General features: G+C 39.7%; 1 protein-coding gene across 1 annotated transcript in view; it reads right to left on the bottom strand.

The window, feature by feature from the left end:
* Window positions 1-20,842, bottom strand: part of col5a2a (collagen, type V, alpha 2a) — a 64,925-nt gene that overhangs the window by 22,090 nt on the left and 21,993 nt on the right. Inside the window, exons 2-10 of the mRNA XM_017710616.2 lie at window positions 8,117-8,332; window positions 6,976-6,989; window positions 6,824-6,856; window positions 4,664-4,696; window positions 3,091-3,144; window positions 2,891-2,977; window positions 2,349-2,426; window positions 387-431; window positions 250-303 (exon numbers count right to left, since the gene is read on the bottom strand). Of these exons, the coding sequence (XP_017566105.1) occupies window positions 250-303; window positions 387-431; window positions 2,349-2,426; window positions 2,891-2,977; window positions 3,091-3,144; window positions 4,664-4,696; window positions 6,824-6,856; window positions 6,976-6,989; window positions 8,117-8,332 (614 nt within the window). The remainder of the gene's footprint in view (window positions 1-249; window positions 304-386; window positions 432-2,348; window positions 2,427-2,890; window positions 2,978-3,090; window positions 3,145-4,663; window positions 4,697-6,823; window positions 6,857-6,975; window positions 6,990-8,116; window positions 8,333-20,842) is intronic.

The following is a 20,842-nucleotide window of genomic DNA, read 5'->3' as shown; positions in this document are numbered from 1 at the left end:
TTACAGTATGACGTCTACTAGACATTCTCTTAATGTCATCTCCACTGGCTCTGCCAATCAGCTAAGCTGGGTCAGTACAGTCTTAGAGCTAACGTGCCACGTAGTCTGGTAAATGTACTACAGAATTCATATCTGGGTAAGTATATTTTATTGGAAACCACAACTACTACAAAGTTGTTGTTATTTTGCATTTTTTTCTCTTCATTCTGGCTGCTGATTGTGTCATTTTGCAAATACTAGTTCACTCACCATTGTTCCAGGATCTCCAGCATCACCAGGGATTCCTTGTGGACCTGGTGCACCCTAAGAAGAGTTAATGGAAGATTCGATGTGGTGACCATTGACAATTTTCATCTTGTGTTTATTATGTAAAGGTTCACACTTACTGGTAGACCGTTGGGCCCAGGTGGTCCTCTTGTACCTGCCTCCCCCTAAAAAGATGAGTATTAAAGACTATTAGAATGGCATTAGGCTCCATTGGGATCTTAGAAGGTCTAAGCTGATTCAAGCCTATTGTCTCTGTCCTAGGCACCTTTCATCAGACAGATCAGATGTAAGCAGAGATGTTCACAAGTGGATTCATCGTTTTTCCAATCGCTGGGTTCCTGTCTCAAGTCTTTTTATCAAGACATTTGTGTTGATATTAGCTGCAAATATTGCTTTATACAAACACTATTCCTTACTGAACACCTGTCATGTTCCACATGACTTCTAATAGCTTCCACTGTAGAAAAGCCTTCAGTGTGAGGACAGAACCGAAGTGTTATGTGCAGTTAATGCTGTGTTTAAAGGAAACAGAAAGAGCTAAAAGAACTTTTGGTTAGTTTTAATAACATGAAAGCCAGCTTGGTGATATGATAACTAATCCAGGTGAGACTTTAGTCATTTTAAAAGAATGTGATCTGTATCTTACTAAGACTTCAGATAGATTTGCTGACAGCTTGAGATATAATAGCTAATAAGCAAGCTAGCATACTTACTGTCCAAATGTCATGCTAGACAAGCATCTCAAGCTATTTTGCCACTTTAAACACTGTTGCTGCAAAGTATGTCAAAATTAGCCACCATTAGAAGTCCATTCATTAGTTTAGTATGTATAGTACAGTAATATGTGGTTTTGGGATGCAGCATGTGTTTACTGTTCTGTCCATCAGACTCTATAATAAAAGACTTGTTTTTTGAAGCCATATCAAACCTGATGTCACCGAAAAACTTTAGGGTAGTCGTGGGCTGGAGGTCAGGGAACCAGACTCGTGACCGGAAGGTCGTCAGTTTGATCCCCAGAGCTGACGGCACATGACTGAGGTGTCCTTGAGCAAGACACCTAACCCCCAACTGCTCCCCAGGCGCTGCGGATTGGGCTGCCCACCGCTCCAGGCAAGTGTGCTCACTATCCCCTATTGTGTGTGTGCTCACTAGAGTGTATGTGGTGTTTCACTTCACGGATGGGTCCAGAGGTGAAATTTCCCCGTTGTGGGACTAATAAGGGTCACTTAATCTAAATGGCAATGCAGTAATGACCGTAGTAAACCTGACAAAGTCACATACACAAGGCTGGAAACAAAAAGTTGAAACAGTAAAGGTGGAAATCTTAATATAATCAGTTTTGCTTGTGTTTTTCCTCTGAGTTGTAGATCCTGAGCCATTTCAGACTGAGTCTGAGTCACTAGTCAATCAACATCATCTCTGGTTGTAGCTACCAAAACTCAAATTGATACTCGCCACAGTTTTTAAACGGTTTTATGAGAACAAATAAGCTCAGGTCTGGGCTTTCAGGGAAGGCCTATTGATTTCTGGGAACTAAAAAATACATCTGTAATTTGTAGTAATGTTGGAATTTGGTATTAAACTCAGCAAGTAGAAATTATTACAGCAGTACTCTTGGAAACAGAAGGGTTAAAATGTGGAAAATTGAACAATAAGGAATTGTTTTTCTCTGTGGTATTAACGTAGATGTAGGTAAGAGTTCTCTTCTATTAGTTAAGCCTCAGAGCTGAACAGAAGACCCAAGGCAGTATTAGGAATGACCAAAGAATCAACCAGTCATGTTTTGATTTCCAGTGTGTGGGACCAATTTCAGAAGGAAAAATGCCATTTTACGGAAATTGTAGAAATGTCGCTGACTGTTGTTAGAAATGGAAAACAGCAGCGGCAGCTCTGTACTATATTATGTATAGATTAAACTGCTAGAATCCCATAGAGGAGAAACACTTCATCGGGTGGCTTTCCCTCATGTTTTGACCGAGTTTTGACATATATGGTCCAAATTGAAGGCCTAGCTCTAAAAGTCATGGTTTCCGAATCATGGATTAAGACTAAACTGCATTGTTTGGGTCACCGCCCCTTACCCTTTGTCCAGGAATCATGGAATGTTGGCCTGCTAACTTTCCATCAAATCCTCCAGCCATTTGCGAGGACAGCTGACCCTAAGAGAGAAAAGACGAAGAGACAGGCTTCAATGAGATTCTACATATCTGATGCTCAGCTCCTCAGAAAGTTAAGAATCAGCAGTCACAAGCATCTCTGTCGCATGAATTTACATAACTGGCCTGAAATTCCCCTCGTCCTCTCATTTTCCGTGTTGTCCGTTTTGATTTGACTGAATTATTTCAGGCAGAATTATTTCTTTGCAGCCTGCCGGGGTTTGTGGCAGTATAGAACACTTGTTGAGTCTCACAGGAGTGTTCAGGTTGGACTGACTTAGCAAGAAAACTTCTGACATGTCACTCAACTTTCCCAGACTTTCCCAGGCAAAATCTAAAGTTATTACAACAGACATTTCCCAAAGGTATACTGATATATGAAGCCACACAGTGGCCTTGGGTGGCTATTTCTTATCAACTGAGGGGTATCGTTTATTTATTGAGCTGTTATTGAGTACTGTACTCACTCCAGGGGGGTGGCCTGGTGGTCCTGGTTCTCCTGGCTGTCCTGGGACACCAGGCTCTCCATCGTACCCAGCTGGGCCTCTTGGACCCTACAGACAAGGCATTAGAAGTACATTATTATAAACAATGGTACGTGCCCACACCATTTATGATATAGTGTATGTTGCCATGACACAAAACAAGAAATATCTCTGTTTCTTACAGGCCTTCCTTTGGGTCCACGGTCTCCCCTGGTTCCCTGTGCTCCTGGTGGTCCCTGTTTAATTAGAGATTGGTAAGACAGTTCAGTAACACACAGATATTTTGAGAACTACACTACAATGGACTATTCTCAGATTACAGTTACTACTCAAATTACAGTCATTCACAAAGTTATAATGAACCAATACTATTGTATACAAGTAGATTACTAATAATAAACAAGCACCTGGTAAATTCACTAGGAAAAATAAGCATGCAGGGTGCTGTACTGCCATCTAGTGTTTAAGAGGACTAAGTAAATTAACTGAGCTGTTTGAGGAACGGTATACGGTAATGGTTCTTAATTCTAGTCCTGGAGCACCTTGCCCTGTATAATTTTCCCTGCTCAAAATACCCAGTTCAACTCAAGAAAACTGTGTTAATTTGCTGATTAGGTGGATCAGGCGTGTTGGAGCAAGAAAACCATCAAAATATGCAGAAAAGGACCAATGGGGGATTTCATGCATGTGCTTATCAGGCTTTTTTCACTTGCAGTTCAGGTTAAGTTTGAATTTTACACACCGTAGAGCAGAGTGGGCTACATGACACCTACGTAACCTTCTCATAACAGCTGACAAACATTTATACAGGCTCATTTCGTTAGATTTCGTTTGTCATAAAGGCTGCTTTTCTCAACACTGTCACGCCCCTGGGATCAATAAAGGAATCTGAATCTGAATTGACATAACACCTGTGTCAGGTGGCATTGGGGTGTATGCTATAACATCTGATGTAGCTTTCCGTATATCAGTGACATAAGATGGGACAGTTTAACTTCATTTTCTCACCATTTCCTAGCTAAAAGGCATGATGTGAGTAGGCTAGTAAATTAGTTGAGGGACCAGATTTTGAAGATTCAATTTAATGCAGCAGAAGCCCGGCAAAAATATCTTCACTGGACTAATTTGGGCTGACAGAACAATACAAACCTGGGCAAACCCACAAAAACCCCCACAGGCCCTTTAGAGAGCAGCCCACACTGGGCCTGCACCAGCATTCTGGAATGGGGCCAATTGGGCTGGAGACTTTGCCATTGAACAAAATCTTATGGGCCTTGTAAAGGCAGCCTATTGTGGGCAATTAGTTAAGTCCTAAGTGGGGCCCTTCAGGGCCAGTGTAGGCTTCTTCGCTGACATGCTGAGCTCAGAGACACTGACCAGTGCTGGGAGTCATTGGCTTTGCTCATTCTGTCCATGCTTGATAAGGCCTGTGTAATTTGTTCACATTAGTGGGGAGGGAACTCAGCTATGTTATGCTACGTTATACTGATTTTCTGGATTTTGACCAGACCTGTAAAGTCCACTACCAGCCTTAGACCCAGGGCACACAATCAGGTTAAAGTACCTCTGGAAAGATGTACTTCAGAACCAGGGTTGAGAAACATCTTTATACCTCATGTGCAAAAAGCACAATGTATCTCAATCTAAAGTACAACAAATAGAATTAACTGCTTGATTATTGTTGTGCAAGTAATATAATTTTTACAGGTAATCTGTCTATGTTGAAACTGACATGCATCAGTTATACAGGCTTACCATTGGTCCTGGTCTTCCTGGTAGTCCAGTGACCTGTAAGATATTAATACGGTTCAATTAACTTCAATACAATTCAATTCAACATAACTGTTAACTCATATCAACTCATATCAACTCATCTCAATCCATTCACTTAACTTATATTAGTTCATCTCGTAAATGTAACTAATTAATTAAACTCATATCAACTCAACTCTACTCATTCACTTAACTCTTGTCAACAGACCTTAACTCATTGACTCAAAACATATTAACTCATTTCTACTCATATCAATTCAACTCATATTAACTTACCTCAACTCATACATGTATCAAATCAATCAACTCAACCTCTTCTCACATCAACTCATATTAATACATCTCATATTATCTCATATTAACTAACCTCAATTCATATGAACTCATATTATTTAACTTCAGCTCATAATAACTCATATGAAATAATCTCAACTCATATCAACTCAACTAACCTCAACTTATTTTAACTAAACTCAACTCATATTAGCTCAGCTTATAGCAATTCAGCTCAACTAACCTCTCCTTACCTCAACTCATATCAACTCAACTGATATTAACTAACCTCAACTCATATTAACTAATCAGTTCATATCAACTCAACTCACCTCACGTTACCTAACCTCAACTCATAATAACTCAACTCATATCAACTTACTTCAATTCACATGAACTCAGTTCATATTAGCTAATCTCAACTCATATCAACTCAACTAACCTTAAATCATATTAATTAAACTCAATTCATAATAACTCAACAATTATAGCTCAACTAACCACTGCTCATTCCAACTCATAATAACTCAACTCATATCAACTCAACTCATTAACTCAACTGATATTACCTAACCTCAACTCATAATAACTCAACTCATATCAACTTATTTCAATTCACATTAACTCAGTTCACATTAACTCAACTCATTAACTCAACTGATATTAACTAATCTCAACTCATATCAACTCAACTAACCTTAAATCATATTAATTAAACTCAATTCATAATAACAACTATAACAATTATAGCTCAACTAACCACTGCTCACTCCAACTCATATCAACTCAACTCATATCAACTCAACTCATTAACTCAACTGATATTACCTAACCTCAACTCATAATAACTCAACTCATATCAACTTACTTCAATTCACATTAACTCAGTTCACATTAACTCAACTCATTAACTCAACTGATATTAACTAACCTCAACTCATATTAACTAATCAGTTCATATCAACTCAACTCACCTCACGTTACCTAACCTCAACTCATGATAACTCAACTCATATCAACTTACTTCAATTCACATGAACTCAGTTCATATTAGCTAATCTCAACTCATATCAACTCAACTAACCTTAAATCATATTAATTAAACTCAATTCATAATAACTCAACTATAACAATTATAGCTCAACTAACCACTGCTCATTCCAACTCATAATAACTCAACTCATATCAACTCAACTCATTAACTCAACTGATATTACCTAACCTCAACTCATAATAACTCAACTCATATCAACTTATTTCAATTCACATTAACTCAGTTCACATTAACTCAACTCATTAACTCAACTGATATTAACTAATCTCAACTCATATCAACTCAACTAACCTTAAATCATATTAATTAAACTCAATTCATAATAACAACTATAACAATTATAGCTCAACTAACCACTGCTCACTCCAACTCATATCAACTCAACTCATATCAACTCAACTCATTAACTCAACTGATATTACCTAACCTCAACTCATAATAACTCAACTCATATCAACTTACTTCAATTCACATTAACTCAGTTCACATTAACTCAACTCATTAACTCAACTGATATTAACTAATCTCAACTCATATTGATTCAACTCATAGCAACTCAACTAACCTCTCCTCATCTCAACTCACTAACTCATATCAACTAAACCCTACTCAATTCAACTCAACTCAGCTCATAATAATTCAATTCATATTGGCTCAACTGAACTCAATTCATATTAACTTCAATTATCCTCGCAGAAGAATTTCTAAGCAGGTGTAAAAACATTACCACCTTTTGAAATCTTCAGCTTTAATGCAATCAGTGAGACCAGACGGATATATTACACTATTATATTATAATACATTTTTATACGTACAATTGGAACTTCTCCAGGTTCACCCTTCTGACCCTGAAATCAGATTATGGTAGAGGAATGTCTTAAATTTACCACAAAATTCAAGGCACTGCAGAATAACATTTTGTTGTCCACATTTGAAGACTAAGTAGAAAGAATATTAGAAAGGTTACCTTTTGGATTCTGTCTGAAAATGTAAAAAACATACACAGATGAGTACATGTTCATCAGTCAGCCATCAAACCATACGTTCAGCTTTGTTTAAAAAAAATACAGTATAATACACTATATTTCCAAAAGTATTCGCTCGTCTACCTTCACACACATATGAACTTGAACGACATACCATTCTTAATCCATAGGGTTTAATATGATGTCAGCCCACCCTTTGCAGCTATAACAGCTTCAACTCTTCTGGGAAGGCTTTCCACAAGGTTTAGTGTTTATGGGAATTTTTGACCGTTCTTTTGTCAGACACTGATGTTGGACGAGAAGGCCTGGCTCACAGTCTCCACTCTAATTCATCCCAAAGGTGTTCTATCAGGTTGAGGTCAGGACTCTGTGCACACCAGTCAAGTTCTTCCACACCAAACTCACTTATCCATGTCTTTATGGACCTTGCTCAGCTCTTGAAAAACAACCCCACACCATGATCCCCCCTCCACCAAACTTTACACTTGGCACAATGCAGACAGACAAGTACCGTCTCCTGGCAACCACCAAACCCAGATTCATCCATCATATTGCCTGATGGAGAAACGTGATTGGTCACTCCAGAGAACACGTCTCCACTGCTCTAGAGTCCAGTGGCGGCGCTTTACTCCACTGCATTCCACACTTTGCATTGCGCTTGGTGATGTAAGGCTTGGATGCAGCTGCTCAGCCATGGAAACCCATTCTATGAAGCTCTCTATGCTGTTCTTTAGTTGATCTGAAGGCCACATGAAGTTGGCAACATCTGGGCTCTATGCCCCTCAGCATCCACTGACCCTGCTCTGTCATTTTACGTGGCTGACCACTTCGTGGCTGAGTTGCTGTCGTTCCCAATCGCTTCCACTTTGTTATAATCCCACTGACAGTCGACTGTGGAATATTTAGTAGTGGGGAAATTTCACAACTGGACTTGTTGCACAGGTGGTGTCCGATCACAGTACCACGCTGGAATTCACTGAGGTCCTGAGAGTGACCCATTCTTTCACTAATGTCTGTAGAAGCAGTCTGTAGGTCTAGGGGCTTTGGATGGGTGAGTGAATACTTTTGGAAATATAATGTAGCTCATGTGTTTAATAATGTTAATGTTGGTGTAGTTCATACTGTCATTCCCGCTGATGTCTGGGTAGCTGTTCTGGCACACTGGACAGCACTCGCCATCGGGAATCATAACCTTTTCACAGTTGGTCACCTCTTCACATTGCACGTCGTCACACAGGATGGTGCCGCTGTCGCACACGCAGATCCGGCATGGCTCGGGCTTCCACACATCTCGGTTTGTGTACACCTGACCATCTTCCATGCAGCTCAAATCATCTCCTACAGCAAAAATAAAAGCCTGAGGTGAACAGATGTTCTTTATAATCAATTCTAAAACATTTTTTCATTTCAACGTTATAATAATGAACCATGTACGCAGCTCATATTTTATTCCGTGTCATTCCTGGAAAATGAAGTAAAACTTTGTTACCGGTTCAACTAATATGTGTGAATAAGTGTTAAATATGTATATATTTTATGTCTTTGGCTGGCAGGTACGATTAAAGCTAAACCTGAACTGTATTCACCTCAATTCAATTCACATCTGATTATGTGTGGAGGGGGATTCACTGGAAAATGCACCCCCCCCCCCACCCCCCTGCTAACGTCAGTGATGGGTAGACATGAGCTCATTCTCTCCAAAGACTGAGGCAGATTCACAGCAGGAACATGCAGCTAACGTCTCTGCCAGGAGCATTTATTAACTTTTACTGAAAAAATAACAGTCAAAGTAATAAAAGTCCATTACCTTTTGAAATTTTACTCATTAGAACCTTTCTTAAACTTCATGATATTTGATTGGTGTTTCTTTTATACTGAATATCACCTATTTGTCCAACACAGTTATTAAAATCACAGTCAGCTTTAAAACAACCCAGAAAATGCTAAAGTAGAACTGGTACCATGAGCCTTATAAGGTGGTTAGAAAGAGGGGGGAAGAAAAACTATTCTGTGCAGTCCTACAAACCGTGGCTCAAAAATATATATAAATAAAAAAATAAATAAATAAATAAAAACCGCACAAATATGTCCTAAACCTAAAGTTTTGGAGCATTTCTATTGAACTATCCGTCCTGAAATTTGCATACAATGTAAAGGGCAGCTGCTGTGCCCAAATGATGTAGAAAAATAATGAAGATACACGTTTGGCTGACCAAACACAGAATCCGCCGACCTGTACAAGCGAGAAACCCACTTTAGATTTCACAGGTAAGAAACTTTCCATCACTCATAGATGAACAGCAGGTGGCATCCATGAGCTTCCTGCACTACCTTCACTGGAACCTTTAGCAAGAAATATGTGCTATTGCTGCAAATCTGGCCACACTCACAGGCAGCTGTCGGCCAGGGGATGACCGAACGCAACCCTGGTGGCGGACAAATAAATCATTTCTCTCAGTGAGGCATGTTTAAAAAGAAGCCTACATGAAAAGCGTGGGATGCAGGGCGGTAAACTGATGCTTTTGGCGCACCCATACAAATCAAGGTTCTTAAATAGTTCTAGTCTTAGAAATACAGTTTAGAAACTTTACATGAAGGTTTATGTGAAAGATCTTAAAACCTTTAAATGTTTCTTGGTCACATTTTGTTTGGATGGTCCCCTATAGGTGATCAACAGCTACTTAAATCTTTAGCAAACGTTCTGGTGTTGTTGAGTTGATGATCAGCATTAGGGTTAGGAGTAGATGTGGGTTTGGCCTTGAGGTTAAGGTGTTAGGTTTGGGGACCATGGATAGATTTAATAGGCACTTTCACACTGAATTTCAAGTTAAGTTGAATTTACTGGCTATTTAGTTGAATGTTATTGAAAGGCAGACTGGGCATTTACAAGGCACCTTTAGGGAACCACCTACATTACATTCAGGTTCAGTGACTATTCAGTTGAATGTGACTTAAATATATACTGAACATTTACAAAGAATCTACAGTGGACCACCCAAATAAAGCGTTACCTGTTTCTTAACATCTTCATACCCTAGCGTATCTTTTTTAAAGGTATTTTCAAAACCATCCACTGGAAGGTGCTTTAAGAAACCAAGTGTTTTTATGGCATCGTTCCAAAGAACCTTTCATTTGTACAATGAACACCTACAGCAAATGGCGCAGGCTTTATTGGAGTCTCCAAATGGGTGTTTGTTTGGATTTTTTAGTTGATGGACAAAAGACACACTGGGGGCCAGACATCTGAAAAGTCAGTATGGGAAATAAATGACAGCAACGACGGCAAAAGAGGCCAAAAGGGTTCTTTGCATGGTGCCCCAGAAGAACCATTTCTAATTCACTTATAAATAAATAAATAAAATTTCTTTAAAGAGCCCTTTCTTGGAAATGAGTGTTGCAGGTGTGAAGAACCTTTTTTCACCTTTCTAAAGTGTAAACAGCTTTTGTATAATGCAAACGTTCTAAGACAAGACCCAACGTAAAGAGCCTTTAAATTATGTGAAGGTTCCTTACACTTTAGGAAGGTTCTTTGCAGTCACACTCGGTTCTTTAGGAAGCCAATATGTTTTTCTATGGCAATACTCAAAGAATCCTTCACTGCCACTTCATATGTCAGTCAGTCTCTCCTGGACACCCTTTCACAAAGGGTTCTTCAAGGGTTCTTAAGTAAAGGCAATGGCAAAATCTAGAACTCTGAACCCTCAAAAACAATTTGAATGCATAAATGGTTCTTTGCGTGCTTAAATAGGCTCTTTTTAAGATGGAAAGCTGTTGTACAGAGTTCTTTAAAGAGTATTTTTTTTAAATGGCTCTAAATAGAACCAAAACAGGTTCCACTATTGTTACAAGTCATAGAACCTTTACTTTGGTAGTACATGGAATACTTTTTTCTAAGACTTTTCTAAGAAGAGTTCCTCAGTTATGGCCTCGTTTGGTATTTTAAGCATAAATACTACTTACTGCAGCTAATGTGATTTAATATCCAGGCAAGTGCAAAAGTTTGGGCACCCCTGCTCAGATTGTGTTTTGTTGATTTTCGAAGAAGATTCTTCTGCACATTTAATATGCATAATTACTGGCCACATTTAAGCAATAGAATATGACAGGGTGTGTGTTATCATGAAATAATATCACAGCCGTGATGTTTAGTGATAACTCACTCCTCAAGTGTCTCTACTGCTTTAATACAGCAGTTAAATAAATACAGTAAGAAATGAATAAACTGGCCGTGAACGCGGCGTTTAATATGTTTTAATGTTCAGTTCCTTCCTCCTAATTATAGCTCCTTAACGAGCAGCTCGATGCTACGTCAGAGTAACGAGCTCCGCCCACTCGCTGCTCAGCCAGCAGTTCGTTCTCCAGCTCCTTACACTAAACTCCCAAACTGGCGTCTCCACTGAGCAGCTTCTCTGTTTTTACTGGGTCAGTTTTACGGCTCAGTCTGATTTGGTCCGACTCTGAAGATCAGACACGTCTGGCGAATGGTGTTGGGTTCATTTCTGTCTGATTCCAGGTTGTTCAGCTGTTCTTCTGTCTCAGCTGCCGACTGAAAAGCTGCTCAGTGGTGACGACAGTTTGGGAATTTAGTGTCGTCTCGTCTTCAGAGTCGGACCAAATCGGCTGTCGGTCAAACGTGATCTTAACAGTGTCCGTTTTCTGTCTGTGGCAAAATTAAGAAGTAAAAACGTTCAAATGGCTTGAGCGTCTCCTACAGCTGTCAAAGTCGTCGCTTAGCAACAGCGTCTCAGCGGAGTCATAGTGTATCTGAAAAACCTGTGACGGTTAGAAAACCTCTCAACTTCAGTTTGCGTGGCGGACAAATTGTTGTATAATCACAAAGATTCATGACATGTGGAATTGTTTGTAGCTTTGTGACAGAACCTTTATTTGCTAAATGTGTAATTTATATATTGAGAAAAAATAGCATAAAGTGCGGTCTGTGCAGAGTTTTGCCACATTTATATATTTCATGTTTTATTCTTGTATGAATTTGTTGATGAGAAATGTGCGCTAAAACTTGCAGAATCAACAAAAATCAACAAAACCTATCATCATTTGTCCTGGGTGTACTCAAATGACTGTGATGAACTTTTGACTCAATAAACTCTGATGCCATTATCGTCTATATAGTGGAAAAAGAAAGACAGTTTCCCTCTATTAGAGCCGCTCAAACAGAGCACATTTCACACAGACTTTTACATGGATTCCTGTTCAGTCTACAAGACTGATAAGGAAGGCATATCTCTTATTCACTCTGGGAACCAGATCAAACAAGCATATAAATCTTAAATCTTAAGATGAGGCTGTTTAATCATGTTTAAGTGCATGATGGCAAGACACGTCCATGGCTGGAGATATTTAAAGTGAAAATACATTAAATGCAGGCATCATAGGCTCAGAGTGAACAGCTCTTTCTCACATGTGAAGGTGGACTCGCTTGCATTTCCTTTGGCCTGCAGGGGAGGCATGTTGTTAGTGTGAGTCATGCCAAGTACCAGAGGGAGGTCTTTTCCTTTGTATTTGAGAAAAAACATATGGCAGCAGCCTCCCAGGCAGGAAACACACACCAAAAAATGTACAGAGCGAAGGCCCACACCAAGGCACTAAGCTATTCATTTTCTATATAAATTTGCTCCTGATGTTTTACAGTCTGGGAGTCAGCGGGCCTCTTCTGCCTTTAAGGGAGAATTCTACTGATTTTTCAAACGTTCTGAATAATTAAAAGATTAGTAACGTGAGCACAGTCATTCAGAGCGGTTTGATTTAAAATGCTCCGCTCTACTTGCTGACCTAGATGTCTTCATAGTGGCGGTGATAGGAAGCAGACATCCGATGCATTCAGTCCCAATAAAAGCTTCCTCACAGAAACTTATTACATGTTCAATTTTGGCCTAAAATGTCATTTTAACGCTCATGCATGGTGGAGTGGAATGTAAGGCATTATCGGGTAAAACAGTCGTTTTTGTACTTTATCACTTTTCATCATTTGTATCTCCAAAATGTTAACTTTACAGTAGAAGGCAAAAACCTACTGTACTTCTAATGTTAGTCAAAGGAACCAGAGTTTTTTTCCGAGTAATTCTGGCCGTTTCTTTTGGTCCATTCATCTTGAAATTTATACACAGTATAAAGGACAACAGGCCTTTTCAGATTATGCCAAAAACTAAAAAAAACGACAAAAATTAAGATAAAGAACAGCAGCCAGACGTAAGACTACACATAAACACTAAGACACGTGTTGGTTCACTGGTGGTTGTGTAAAATGAAATGGCTATGTTTGTGATGTAAGCATCATGACGCCTAGTTCCTATCACCACCACTGTAGAGAAATCTGAGGCATAACGCTGAATGACTTTGTTTACACTTTAATGACTGAATTATGCAGAATTGTTGAAAAAGCATTCATTCTTGCTCTTTTCTTGAATGCAAACAAATGGCCTTTGTAGTAGTTTAACAGCATTTTTGGGTTTGACATTTTAGATTTATGCTCATGAAAGAAGTCAGAATGCACCTAAAACTAGAATACTTGCTCATAAATGCACCATCGGTGGCCTAAATGCATCCGACCTTCTTACAATAACAGAAACATTTGGGTTAAACCTCAAGGCCTAACGTTGATTTTTACATTGCTGCATTCTTTTCCATTTTAACACATAAGGCAAACTAACCCTTAAACCCAAATAACTGATGGGCAGTTTGTAAGCAGGACAGAATGTACAGTAGAATTAGTAAAATGCCACAGTGAGAAAGGCAAGCAAAGCCAAGACAACAAATCGGGAACATGCTGTCTCCCTATAAAGTGGTTTTTGTAAGAGGGGAGGTGTCAGGACCATTAGAAAATTTATGCCTGTGGACCCACAGTTCACAAGGCAGACTTGAAACCTTCACCAGTGGGGTTACTCACTCTTTCTCTCCATTTGCTAATTCATTGCAGACCCTGCAGTTTCCACAGACATGTTTAAAACCGATGACGACAGTAGAGGCATGGTCCTCTGAGCAGTTCTCCTGATGCTGATTTTCCAGTGTGCTGGTAAGCCCCCTCAACTCCCACGTTCTCCGAACATGCTCAGAAGAAGTCCTCACGTTTCAACCCAGTTCAGAAAAATGAACTCTCACTTAGTCTAGCCACGTCCACTAGGGTGAGTTCATTTTACAGGAGTTGCTGTTTTAAACTCTTCTGAGGGTAACATGATACGAAGTAATGCATTGCAGTAATGTGGCGGCTTTTTTCCTGTAACAAAATATTGTAGCACATTAGAGTTTTAACTCTTGTAATCACAATACAGCTAATTACTTCATCTGAACTGCATTACGGGCTTATATGTCTCCGAGAGAGCCACACTAATTACACGTGATGAATTTTAAGCATACATTTCCTCTATGTAGATTATCCACATCTGCCCTTTTACCTAATTTTGTGTGTGCTACCTGAACAGCTGACTGCATGTCTCTGATCGGAGGTGGAATTACATGTCATATGGAGTTACGTTCCTCCATTTGGAATGATGTGTAATTTTGGGAATCACGACATGGATGTCAGAAATCAGTACACAGCTAAATTGTGAAAGAGCTGCCAGAGACTTAATATTATATAGCTGTTATGTATTCTTATTCAATTCAAAACTCTACCTAAAGCCTAATCAGACTGGTGTTTTGTTTAGTTACAGTCAGTAATGACAGGTGAGAAGCACTGACCTGTGATGCCTGGATGCTACAAAAGGAGCTCTACTGTGTTCGTTTGTTGACTTGTATAACAGTAGTCCTTCCTTTTTCAGCCTTTCATCACATTTATCATTATTAAAGTATTTGGTCTCACTTTACTCAGATAGTCCGCTGTAGTCCTCTATAGATTACCTACAGATGTCAGATATTCAACTATATGTTGATTCTAAATAGTGGTGGGGTTAGGGTTAGTATTTGGACCAGGGTGAGGGTTGGGTTGAGGTTTTGGGTTGAGGTTGAGGTTAGGGTTAGGGTTGAGCCAGGATCAGAGTTAATGAAAATGATGGTCAATTTAGTACGGATTTAGTTGAATGTAATTTGAAAGTAAATTAAGTATCTACAGAGAAGATTATCCAAATAAAGTGTTACCAAAGTATTTTGCTAAATGATTGATATCAACATGCAGGTTAGATTAAGAATTGTGACATAGTGGCCTTACACTTGTGCATTTGCCAGGAACTCTTATCCAGAGTGACACACAGTTTAAGCATGTTGCAGATGCTGGTGAATGGAGTGTTACAAGTTTTGGCATAACATTGTGTACTTTCACTGGGTGGGGAATTAATCCCCAGTCTACTTTGTGGAGGGCATACTTCAGGAAAAAGCTTCACTCTACTCATATGCCTGCCCTACATGTTCAGTGACAGCTCAGGTGGGGTTAGAACCCTGTTCAAAAGGGCAATATCCTATTGGTTGTCCACAATAGGAAAACAATGGCATTGTAATAGGCAATGAATTAGATCTTTACTCTGAATGCTTATGATCATATTATCCCTGTTAATAGTGCTGTTTCATTTGTATTTAATTATCTTCTTCTAAGCCGCTTATCCTTCTGGGTCGGGGGGGAAGCTGGAGCATGTCCCAGCAGTCACTGGGTGTAAGGCAGGATACAACCCTGGACAGGTGATCAGTCCATCGCAGGGCAGACAGACAGACATATACATTTGTATTTAATAATTAGACATAAATGTCATAACTCTAATTGTAGGTGTACTTATTTATTGCTGTATGTAGGCTTTCTGACACTGGTGCACTAGTCAAAGTGGCACCTGAAAAAAATAAAGGCCTTTTAAACTCTGCACTATTTCAAAACAGAAGCGCACTTATTGTGGAGTAGCCAAATGAAAGGAAATAATGGGAGTGGAAAGGGGGTTCATTCTCTTTGGGTTCGATTCAAGCCGTCCCGCACCTGATCACTCCAGCTTCCTCAGGAAAGCTGAAAGATAACATGGTCTAGTGCCAGAAAGCTCCACTCACTTCCAAAAAGCCACGCAGAAAACAAGGAGTTGATTCGTCAAATATGGCAGGGATTTCAGAAAAGGATCATTTCCCTCTTTACTCTGGAAACGCTCATAATCTGTGCTCAGGGGTTTCTCTACAGGACCTGATACTAGAGGTTAGAAACGGGCGTTATGGAAACAATGACTCTTGTTAATAGAGTGGGCCTTTCCAGCTCCAGCCATAGCCGTGTTTCTGAGAGTGTTCACTCGCTGAGCCTGGTGGATTTTCATCCACACGCTACCAGACGTGTAATGTTAATTTGATTATGTGGTGGTTTAGCTAACTGCTCTGCACGTCTGGCTTGGAAAGTCAAAATCCCTAGACTCCAGGAAATGTGTTTATCCCAGAAGAGTGTGTGCTTTTACAGAGGGAAAAAAGCATGAGTTACTATACAGCTGAGGGGGACATTAAAGAGAGTTCATGCCTGCTTTAAAATGCCTGTCTGTCAGAAGTGCCTGTAAATCCTGTATGAGTCTGACCACTGACCTCTTACCTCAGGGTCGTGGGGGCAGTGGGGGGGGGGGTTCTGAGAGTGCTGTAGCACCTCCTACTTTGAGGGACTGTTTCATTGTTCTGCTACTGCTAACAAAATAACTTTATAATACGGTATTTTGAGTGTGGTGTAGATCTAAGTAGGGTGAAGTTTAGGTTTTATTTACATATTTCAGAAAACATTATTATTATTACCGTTGGCTTTTTTGCGACTGATGCAGTTAAAGAAGAATTCCACAAAAAGTTTCAAAATTCCAGCATAATTCATTGGTTGAGATGTAAACAAAGTCATTCAGACTGGTTTGGTGTGAAACGGTTCACTGTAGAGAAACTTACAGACTTCTTTACAGTGGTGCTGATAGGAACCAGGGGTTGCCATGACTACAACACAAATATATTTATTTACCATCCAAAATGACCCGTGAACATTACAAATCTGAAAAAAAACAACTTTCTAAAGGACTATTTTGGCTTATAATAACCTGCAAGTACCTCACTACTGTGAATGGACTGAAACTGTGTTTTAGGCTAAAGGTTTAGCTCTAAACTACAGAAAAATCTCTCAGGCTATTTCATATAACAGTTGTCTGTCGATCTTAGAGGCATTCAGATGTCTGGTTTGTATCACTAACTGAATCAACAGTTCTGACTCAATTCTGAATTCTGTATCATTTTGAAAAGCGGTTGCTATATTGGGGTGTTGTGTTTAGCTGTATTGCCATCTCTCCCCACATTATTGCAACTGTGCTCTACAGACAAATCATACTTTTTTTAGTCTAAGTGATCGTCTGTTGAAGTAAATTACCTAAACTTTTCAGTTACATGGAGAAAAGATGCTTTTCATAGCATTTAGCACAGAATCATAGTGTACATGCATGCATGCTGGAGCAACCCCAACTTTAAATGCCTTCCTGCCTTTTAGCCTTGCTGCACTCCTGCGTAATTACTGCTAGGCCTGTTCTTGACCCAACTAATCAGGCTCTTCCTGAGTTAAACTGGGTAGGTTAGACCAGACAAACATGACAATGTGCAGAGCAGTAGGACTCCAGAACCAAACCAAAATAAATGGCAATGACTATCATATTAATGCCTATTTGGCTCGTACAAAAAGTGAATGAAAAGATGCCAAATGGGACATAACTCAATGACTTAAGAGTGTGGAAATGGGTCCAGTGCAAGGTGTTCCCTTAGGACTGTAACCCTACCCTGCATATACAGCTCAATTTTCTGCATTGTACAAATACATAAAAAAATCAGGCTGACCAATCAGAGCTCTGTTGTCAAAGCTGTAGTCCAAGCAAATGTGCAACAAGACGATGACAGAACAGCTCGTGCTGCCTATGGCAGAACATGAAGTTTTACATGACAAGAAACATGTTGAAGATGCTTCTTGAAAACAACACTGTAGTCAGATTTGTTACTTCTCTGGTTCAAATGTGAAACAACACCCAACATGTTTCAGATCCCTTCCCTGAGGGGATGAATCTGATGATTGCCAGCATGTTGAAAGAGAATTCAAAGAGAACTCAGTCAAAACTTTGTTGAAGGATGCATTTTGTGTATTGGCTGCTATTGTCATCATAACTTCATCAGCAGAACGTTGATTTTGCATTTGAGACCTAAACACCGAGCCTTATTTTTGAGTGAGTGAAAGTGACGTTAATACATAAAGACGTATGATCTGCTCCCCAAATGCCTGCAAAATCTGACCCGATGCCTCTGTCTTTTAGATTGTTATTTCAGGCTTTACAGCGTGGCACTCATCATAGTTTAGTATCTTTTTTTGTTTTCTTTTTTTTGTTTGCTCAGTAATGCTACTTCTATAACGTCTATAGCTAAAAGGCCAAGGAATGCACCTTAGTAAAACACAGTTTACAGCTGTTTTTCTTTATTTTTGTGCATCTTAGTCTGTTCATACCTTGTCCTTTTGGTTGAATGGATCTTGTGTGCAACTTGACAAAACGATACATCAGTTCTTGCTGCTTGGTGTGAATACCTGCTCCAACTATTCAGCTAATTATCAAGCCCTTCCTTAGACCAGAGTTAAACACTAAGGGCAGCATTACTCCAGGACCATAGTTAGGAACCACTGCTCTATGAAATGAGAAATTAGGACTACAAGTTGTGATCCTGACCTCTGTGCCCTCAGGCACTTCACCTTAAGTTGCTCCATGGTTGGCGCCAACAATACCCCCTTTCACTGCCCTGAGGGTGTAGATGTTAATGAGAACATGTTCTCACTGCACTCTGCTTGGTACAATAAAGCCTCCCACTCACTCACGCATTATACGCCTGCCTAAGGCGCCACTTTGTGTGTTCCTGGTTCAGGTCCCGGGAACGGCACATTGTAAGCTTTTCTTCAGACCACCTCTAAATGCAGTCCAGAATGTCTGAACGCGATCCGAGCCTCGCTAAGCGCAGATGTTCCAAACACGTTGGCTGACAGGCTTCTTTCCACTCGCTCTCCACCACAAGCCAAATCCCTTTGGCGTGAAAAAACTGCGTCCGGAGAAAAGGCAGGGTCGGGACTGTGCCTTCAAATACGTGATAAACATGAGTGCCTTCCCTTCTGAAGGAAAGAACATGTGGCCACTGCACTCAGTACACGGTTAGAAATCAATGTTCTGTGCAGGTACTTTTCATTCATCAAGGTACAATCAGTGTAAATGTTCCAGCAAAGGTACAGCAGTGGTTTTAAGGTCCAACTGTTTAACTTAGAGATTTTTCCCAGTGGAAAAATACATATTTGTACATTTTCATAACCGAATGTTTTAAAACAGAACAGAAATAAAAACCTGAAGGCGAGTTGGGGGGTGTGGACTCAGTACAGCTTAGAAAATATCATTTCAGCGGATTATGGTTCAGTTATGTTCCCTGAGTAAAGGTTCTGAGATGGACCCTTGAGGGAACCACCCCAGTTACATGAGGGGTCCTGCCCCAGTGACAGTTTAGTACCTTTTTGTGTAGAGTGTAGAGACGGGCTTACAAGGTTAAACGTCACACCGTATGGAACTAAATAGCATTTTCAGCAGGTCAGCTGAACTCTGTCTTTGTCTCCAGTGCTCATTCCATTATTGAAGGCTAATAACCTTCAACACTGCGTGAATAATTTTGTAACCAATGCTGTAAGAGGAACAGACTCTGTAATGAAATGTACTCAAGTCTCAGTGCATTGTAAAGCCCTCTGGTATGCAGTCTATAGTCTAGAAGCCTTGAAACCGCTCTCAGCTGGTGTTCAGACAAATTACAGCACTTTAGCCACAAATCCAAGACAGCATGTAATTCATGGTATCATTACATACTTACCATATAAACACCAGGATGAAGATTAAAGACTAAAGAAAAAAAGTGGTCATTCTTTTACCAACGGCGGTGAATTTTATATTTCTATGGTTATACTCATCCTTACTTCACTTAATGGACCATTAATAAGTCTATACTTGAAAAGTTATGTCTCACTTTACCTAAATAGCCCCCAATAGACCATCTATACATTTCCAAAGTTTGAACAAACTATCTGTTGAAATGAACAGTATTAGGGTTACAATTAGTAACACTGTTTGGCTTAGGATCAGGGTGAGGTTCAGGTTTTGGGTTAAGGTTGAGGTTTGGGTTGAGTCAAGGTTTAGAGTTAGGGTATATCAAGGTAATTTTAGTATATATTTAGATGGATTTTAAATAAGATATGCATCTACGTGCCATTTACCATAACCTATCCGAATAAAGTGTTACCCATACATTTGCTCTTTATCTTGCATTGAAGATTGCACCACATATACATGCACTACGCAAAGGTCACCACTTATAAAACAGCCATAAAGTGCAAGTTATTCATTTTCGGGAGATATTTCTGAAGAAATTAGATATAACACAAACATAAGAAAAGGGAAAGTCAAGAAAATATTAAAAGATGGGACTCTTAACAACCCTGCAAGACCTGATAGACCACCAAACTGCCAGAATCGCTTAAACAGCGCTTCATCTCTGAGAGAGAGGAGAAGATCAAGCTGCTTCAGATCTGAAAACATCCACAGGAGTTTCTGTCCATCCTTCCACTGTGAGAAGACCACTCAGCGCCGTGGGTCTGAAAGGACGTGTAGCGGATCAAGAAGAACCTCACTGAGAAAAGGAGACAAAGACGGACGAAAATGTGTACTAGGAGACCAAAACTGGACACCTGAGATGTGATGCAAGGTTACTGATTAGTTTGAAATTGTGATCACTTCATTTGCGAAAAGCAGCAAACGCAACCAACTCCTAAGACTGAACTTTTGAGATGTGGAAAACGATCCCTGCAGATTCATTTGGACACATTGAATGAAAGCAAGGCTCTTGAAAAGAATAGAAGCTATT

Source organism: Pygocentrus nattereri, chromosome 6, assembly GCF_015220715.1.
Source record: "Pygocentrus nattereri isolate fPygNat1 chromosome 6, fPygNat1.pri, whole genome shotgun sequence".
In the NCBI taxonomy this organism is placed as follows: domain Eukaryota; kingdom Metazoa; phylum Chordata; class Actinopteri; order Characiformes; family Serrasalmidae; genus Pygocentrus; species Pygocentrus nattereri.
Note: the sequence above shows the minus strand (reverse complement) of the source record. Positions and strands in the feature narration are given on the sequence as shown.